This window comes from Apis cerana, linkage group LG11 (genome assembly GCF_029169275.1).
Source record: "Apis cerana isolate GH-2021 linkage group LG11, AcerK_1.0, whole genome shotgun sequence".
NCBI classification, from domain to species: Eukaryota; Metazoa; Arthropoda; class Insecta; order Hymenoptera; family Apidae; genus Apis; species Apis cerana.
This window is the reverse complement of record NC_083862.1, coordinates 8,541,748-8,549,974: the sequence shown is the minus strand read 5'-3', so window position 1 is coordinate 8,549,974 and position 8,227 is coordinate 8,541,748. Positions and strand designations below refer to the sequence as shown.

Below are 8,227 nucleotides of genomic sequence, written 5' to 3'. Positions count from 1 at the left end.
TAATGCATTCCTCGCTTACATTCATCTTTCTTACATCATTTTCCGCCCGATTTTTCTTATCTTTATTTGAACGTTTCTCTTCCTTTTTCCTCCAAGTTTTCCTTCTTCCTGTCTTATTTCCTGCCTTATTTATTTACGTCATCTCTTGGGTTGCTTTCAATTACCATTTTTTCTCTCTATCTTCACGACGTTCGCACTTCCTGTGGAAAGTTCCCGTACAGTTGCGTCAATAGAGTATTTCGACCGGGCCAACCGCGATTAGGCGGCTAAATGTGAGAATTATGGAAAGCAGAGGCAAACGTGCGCGCATCCGCGCAGCTAATAAAGCGAATGATATATAATGGATTCCCAAAATACCACGTGTAATTGAGAAAGACAAGAAATCGTCGAAAAACTTTTATCGAGTATAAAATTGATTGTATAGATCAAATTCCTCAACCAGTTTCCATGATCGGTAGTTACGTTGTTGTTTACCCCTTATCTTTGAAATTCTTAGATTCTTCTCATTCCCAGGGATGTGAATGAAAATTTCTTGCATATTTTGCATAATTGTGCTTGTGTTTGACGTTGTTATATTTGATATATTAGAATTAAGGCTTATTTTAATTGCAAATAATGAAATCCGTGTAATAAGCACGGAAGGAAATTTCTATCTGATGATCTTTGCATTAAGATAATTGAGTTTGGTAAATTAGAATATAATGAATTCATTTTTAAAATTATATTTACGACTTTATCGTATGAATAATTAAATCTCTAGAAATTTTGATGTTTTTGGAATTTTTAAAATTTTGAGATTTTTCGAGGATCGGAATTTTATAGAATTTTATTATCTTGAAATCTTGAAAATCACGGAATTTTTAGAATATTTGAATTTGGAGAATTTTAAATGGAATTTTATAATTTTCAATATTTTTACAACAGTTTCAATTAACATGAATCCTATTTTTTATCAATGCATGTTAACGCAAATTTTTCTTTTATAGATTTTGTTCCATTTATAGTTTTATAATTTTAAAATTTACAAAGCAAAATTGGATATATGTATCTAAAATTTATTTATTCTTAATAGATTTGCAGGATTTCAAACAATGAATTTTTCGAAATTTGCGGTTAAAACATATCTTTATATAAATTAAGAAAAATATTTTGATGTAAGAACATCATTTTAAAATTATCATTTTAAAAGTATCGCTTTCTTAAAATGTAAATGTCTCCAGTATTCTTTGAAAGAACAGAACTGAATATTATGTAATTTAGAAAGAATTTAAATCTTATGCCTGTGATAGATTAAAAATTTATCAAAATTGAAATAAATTGAAATTAATAAAATGATCTTTTGTTAATTTGTGACATATCTATTGATTTATTTTTATAAAAGAAAACATATAAAAAAAATTTACTTGCTTTTTTTCTAAATTATTAAAAAGTAAAAATAGGATAAATCATAAGTTTTCTCAAATTTTATTAATTATTCTTTAATTTTTTTAAAATAATAAAAAATTAAATTTTTAATTTTTTATAGAGAAAAACTTTGTGAAGAAAAATTATAAAAAAATATTTGAAATATTTAAGTAATAAATAAAGGTAAAGATAAAAATATCTATGTTTTAAATACATTTGAAATTTCTTTTCGAAAATATATCATTCCAATCATTTTCCAGCAAGAATGTAGTTATTGGAAAATTTATGATAATTATTAGTGAATTCAATAATATATATTTAACCATAAAATAAATTTCTACATTTATCCTGAAACTGAAAGAAGCTAGATATATCAAATCCATATCATAATGATCAAATTATCTAATAGATAATAATTATCTATGATCTTTCACGATCAAGTTACCTTTTTTTTACAATACTTTGTTATCTTATCAACATTTTTAAAATAGGGCAAGAAATTACTTTTTCTTTTTTTTTCTGTAAATGAAAACTATATTTGATTAATCGTTTTGGATAACTAATTTAATGAAATAGATATACATAATTATGTAGGGATATGTATAAATATAATAACTTAATCAGCAAAATAGTAGTTGTAGATTTAATCAGTCGATGAGCCTTATTATCATTCAGCTGTTTAAATTGAAATACATCTTAAATTTTTTTAATTTTAAAAATATGATTTATGATATAAGAACAATCTAAATACTATCTTTTTTTTGGATTAGAAACAAGAATGATTTCTGTTTTGATATATAATTAGTGCAATTGAAATATGTATAAGAATTAATTGTGATACATAAGATATCATGTTGCTGTTGTCAAGGGAATAGATGATAATACTTATAAAAATGTCATTAATATTATACAATACTGTTGTGTATCGATTTCTTAGTCTTCTACATTAATATCTTACTTTCCTCTTAATAATAGTATGATGTTTCTTTTAAATTGAATTTATCATATGATAGAAGAATAGAATCTACTAGTAGAGTAAAAATAAGTAGAATAAAACTAGTAAAATTTAAGTTAAAATATTATATTTAAAAAATATATAAATAAATAAAAAAACATAATTTTTAAATTATATTTTTTTCATAATTTATAACAAGATTTTTTATTTTGATAAATGAATGAAAAGTTGATTAGTTATTTTTTTGAAATTATATTAATTTTGAATCTTGACAAATTTACAATCAAATTATCTATTAAATATTATAAAAACTATAATTTTAGTGAATTTATAAGATTATTTTATTATTGAATGAAATTATGTGAAGCAAGAAGGCTCAAGTTGAATATAATTTGCTAATGAAATCATTCATAATGTTACTCCAGTTCAATTACTGCTATTCATGCTTCAATTAATGTAACTTTAAAGTGCTTCTAATTTTTAAGAGCATGATTGTTTATTGAAAGACGCATAATGATGCTTTATAAATTTCTTGGTTATAATAGAGACTGAGATGAATGCATAAATTTATTTATATGTTATTATGTTGTGATATGCAATAGAATAAAATATAATTATATATGCATAATATTTGATTTTGTATTTGATGCAATGTTATATTGAATAAGAAAAGTAAAACAAAAAGATTTTTATATCCAAATTGACATATCTTATATGTTCAAAAAATTATATTTTCATATAAAAATTCAGATTTATTTTTTATAATTGAGTATTTTTACTTTAAACGAATTTTTAATAAATTATAATTGAAAATATATAAAATTTCAACAATAATTTATTGTAAAAAATGATATTACATTACAAAACGTTTTATTTTTAATAATAAAGAATTAAAATAATATAATAAATTTAATATTTATGTCTAGCTTGAGCAAACAATTTTGAAATGCAATAAAAACTTGTTTAAAATTGACCGCCTTTAATTTACACGACTGAATCAACGGAACGCGAAGTATATGCGCAGTAAAGCTACGCATGCGCAGTGTCAAGTAACCATAAGTGATTGTGAAAAGGTCGATATGTCGTGTGTGCCAGTTTTAGCAATTTTGGGATCTACAGGATGTGGGAAATCACGTTTGGCCATCGAATTAGCTTGTAAATTCTTCGGAGAAATTATTTCAGCCGATAGTATGCAGGTAAGTGAAAAAATAATTGCTTATTATGTTATACTCTTCGCCGTGCTCCTTGTAGGTTAGGTGCGCATTCAAACGTTGTTTATTTCGAGAGATTCTTTCAACTAATATATTCTAATTTCGTTTCGAATGAATATTTCAAACATATTAATTTATTTCCTATATAAAATGACATATATTGATCGTTAAAAATATTTCGCTTGTCGATGCGATCGAACGGGTTACATTCTACGCAATATGTAGTTCATTCCAGCTTTGAATCTGTTTAGTATATACTTGTATGTATTTTAATATGGTACGAATGGAAATTTTTTGTTATACTTTATGCGACAGAAGTGAGTTTTATAACATTCGTTAATATAATGTTATTATACGAATATCTTTGTGCACGTGTTATTACAATTTATCATAATTACGCGTAATTTCTTATATATATAACTTATTCATACGTATATTGCAAACATTTTTTTTCTAACACGTGAAAATAATGTACGCCATGTTTTTATACGGAGCATATTTCATATTTTTTTAGGAACAAGTAATTTATTCGTATCGTTAAGTTTTTGAAAACGTATATACGCAAATAATATTGAATTAATAATTTACAAAGAAAAATAAATTCGAAAGAAATACAATAGAAATATTTTTCATGCATAATAAATCGAATCATTTTATTTCATAACGGTATTGTATTATTTGACAGATTTTTTATTTAGAACTCATTGATATATTTCTATTTATAATCGTTTTCAATGACGAATAAAAATTATTGAATCTTGACGAGAGAATAGATTAGACAGTGTTAAATAAGAGTGTAATTGCAGAACTAATCCATCTCGCTCCGTCTGCGATTCGTTTCCTATTATCTTTTGTGTAGTCTGAATTTATCTGTGTTACAAAGGCTAGTTTTGATGATAGTCGTAGATTTGAACATGGTAACATATGGAGAGGGCTCAGAGTTAATCGTACTAATTGTCTTACTCTTTCACATGTACAGATAACCACAACGAACATTTAATTATACCGTTTGTGACATAAGAATAGTCTGAAATTTCGTCAAAAATGAAGCATTCGTAAATTATCTTCCCACTGCTTTTTCGTTCTCATCTTTTTTAACACGTTTCATCTCTTTTATGTGAAATTATGTATCATTGACTTTATTGATGTTTAGTTAGAATAGTACTTTCTATGTAATAATTTCTTAAAATTCATATTTATAAATATTATTAAATTTTTTAGAGATTTTATAAAAAAAATATTTTTTTAATCATTATAGATTTTTTTCTATTTAAAAATGAAATTACTATAACTAAATATTCAAATTTCATAATTTTTTATTAAATAGATAATAAATTTTAGTATATTAGAATAACAAATAGTTTTCACATATATTATCAATAGATTTATGAATGAGTACTGTTTCTTAATTATATGTTAGATTATTAAATAAATCTATATGTATATATATGAATATACATGCATGGTTTGGATAGTAAAATTCTTATCAATTCTAAGAAAATGTTTTGCAAGAGTATCTCGTTTAAAGACCACAAAGAAATGATATTTTTGCTTTGAAGAAATTAATTTATAAAAATAATATTTCCACTTTATCTTTCTATCATTTAGAAGCTTTATATTAGCTTATATTATTAGCTCATATTAATCTAAGATTATTGCATAATTTTCAAATAGAAAATTAAATACGCGTTAAAAAAATTAAGCATTTAAATTTTTTAACTAACTTTTCAACCTTTGAAAGATTTATTTGAAAAAAATAAAATACGATATTTAATTAGTCTTTGATATATTTTATTTGCAATTTTCACGATTTAAAAAATTTTATTTATTATGTAAATTACGTGAATAATATATTATAATTATTTATATAATTTAATATTAATATTATATAGGGTGTTCTATAATTATTGATGATTGAATAGGAAATTTTACAGAGAAATAATTCGAAGATACAGAATAAAATTTTCTTTTATTTTAAATATATATTTAAAAAAAGGCTTTACATGAAAAAATTTATTTTACATTCTTCAGTTATTTTCACAAGTAGAATAATCTGTCGATTGTTTAATTGCATTCAGTTGGTAATTAGATAAAATTTACATGTAATTTATAAGTTTTTGCCGGATAATGAAAAGATTTGAATAATAAAACTTCATTCTGTATTGTATTTTTCATTCTCTCTTCCTTTACATCGTTTGTCTGAAAGAATAATTGCGCAACTATAAAAGAGATTCATTTTCATTTTATTAGTTTTATTACAATTAGTTTTTTTTAACATTATTAATAAATTATTATATCATAAAATTATAATTAAAAAAAAAAGATAAGATTCAATGAATAGATAATCCTTATATCGAAAGAATTAAATATTTCAATATAGAAAAACTTATAATTTTGAAGTTACATCATTCTTTGAAACTGGTTAATTAGTAATTGAATGTCTCTTTAAAAATATTGCAATAAAAGAAATCGGTTTTGTTAAACAATCTTTTATATTTAACATATATATGAGTTTCATGAAATTGCTTAAACCCTTTTGTACAAAAAGAATTTATCAAGGAAGATAAATTAAGTTATGTAAAATGTTTCTCCAATTGACGCGTTATTTTACATATATCTTCCGCATTAATGGACAGACCGGGTTTATCTCGTGCTTTATTAATATATCCGAGTGTGTTTTATTATCTTGTCGCGTTTAGCCTGCTAAGCAAACTGTTTAAATGCAAAGTAGTAAAGCTCGCATGATAGCTGCTATAAAATAAGTGGATCGAATTAAACTTTGTCCTGTTTGAGTGTTCATTACCTTGAAGGATCGTGGGATTTCCGGTTCTTTTTTTGGCCCTTGAATTAATAATATAGCCACGCCATTTCCTTTACGTCACGCGCTATATACAAAGAAAGTGAAAACTGCGTTGAAGGAGGGATGAACATCCCTCCTTTTATTTCGTGTTTTTATTTTTTTCAAAGATATAGATATAACTTCTCGTTCCTTGATCATAATATTTTTATATTTAATTTCTTAATTAATGAAATATACTTTGTATAATATATTTATTTATGTTTGTCTCATTGGTTATTTCATTAATTTTTTATTAATCCTTTTTATATTTAAATTATTTTTGTTCAAATTTTATCTTCGAGTTTTCATTTTGCATGTAAAAAAAGATGAAATCTTTTTTTTTCATTATGTCAGATACGAAAGATATATGTAATACATGCTTGAAAAATAGATTTTTTTTTAAAAAAAAAGATTCGATACTTTTTTAAAAATTTCGTTCGTAATTTTAAATATCATATGCATATATGTTGTTTTTCTTTTAAATTTTTCATGAAACGAAATTATTTAAATCAACAATCCTTCTGTTTATCTTAATTATTCAACTGAATTTAATTATCAATAGGGAACAGAATTAGTAGATTAATGATTAGCTATTAAAGACGAATAAATTAAATTTTTAACTTAACAAAAAAAACAAGATATTGACTTTTGATCTGGTCAAAGTCATCTAATCTCTTCTCAATTCACTTAGAATAGCTATTAATTATAAAAAGAAAAATAAATATAAAAAAAATATAAATATAAAAATAAAAAAAAATAAGAATAATCATCGAAAAATATATTTTTCTTTTCTCTAGAAAAATTTTTTTCACAAATTTTCCAGTATATGTGAATATTTTAATGCGTGAGCAACGATACACATGATTTTACGCTTTTTATATTGACGCGTATCAATTCATCCTCGTTTCAGATGTTAGTTTTATTTTTAAATGTCGCATGATCGTTTCTCTTATGTATAAATCACGTGTTCATGGTTATTGTGATATTTCTGAACGTGTCCTCAAACGATTTTCATTCCATTTGATGTTAATTAATTATCTGATTGAGGTACTGATCTCTTTTTCCTCATTATTATCCATGCATAAATCATCATCTTTTTATCCAAAGTTTTTTCAACATTTTATTCTCTATTTCTCAATATTTTATCTTCTCCCACGTTCTTTTGTCCCTGTATCATCGCTTGTAATTGACGAAGGATTTCCCTTCTAATTTGCGCAATCAGGACAGACTTAGAGTTAGAAATGTAGTATTTCTTATTGCCTTGAGTATCTTCTCTATTAACCTTTGCGATTCCATGTAATTTTTAAAATTATTTTTTTTTGCTTTTATTTTTTTTTTTTTTTTTTTAGATAAAATTCATAGTTGAGAAATTAAAATTTTTTAATTCGATTATTGATTCTATATCTTTTTAAAACAATTTATATTTCAGTGAAGATTATTTATGAAGGTTATTTTGCATGTTGTTAGGATTAATTGGAATCATAAAGAGATATATATAATAAGATTTTTCTAAAAAGAAATACTATCTTCTTTTTTCTTTCTAGAAGATAATCTAATTTCGAAAAAGTTTCTCGTTCATTCATTGACGTGATTCAATTTCTTATATAACTTCATATAACTTGAATATATTTTAATTTTGCATTCCTTCTAAAGCAGATCTAATTATATCAGCTAATTATATTAGTTTCTATATTTTTCTTAAGAGAATAAAAAATTAATTAGGAATAATTACTTTTCAAAGATTAATACTAGAATACTAATCCGTGACATTTTATAACATATTATAGATCGTTATTACTCGATTAGTATGATAAAAAT

The 8,227-nt window shown here is 23.6% G+C and overlaps 1 protein-coding gene across 2 annotated transcripts in view; it reads left to right on the top strand.

Moving 5' to 3' along the window:
* The first annotated feature begins 3,360 nt into the window (after positions 1-3,360).
* Positions 3,361-8,227, top strand: part of LOC108002361 (tRNA dimethylallyltransferase) — a 116,580-nt gene continuing 111,713 nt past the window's right edge. For both annotated transcript variants that reach the window (XM_017064006.3, XM_062081675.1), the window contains exon 1: positions 3,361-3,555. In XM_017064006.3, coding sequence (XP_016919495.2) covers positions 3,376-3,555 — 180 coding nt within the window. In that variant the 5' untranslated portion in view covers positions 3,361-3,375. The remainder of the gene's footprint in view (positions 3,556-8,227) is intronic.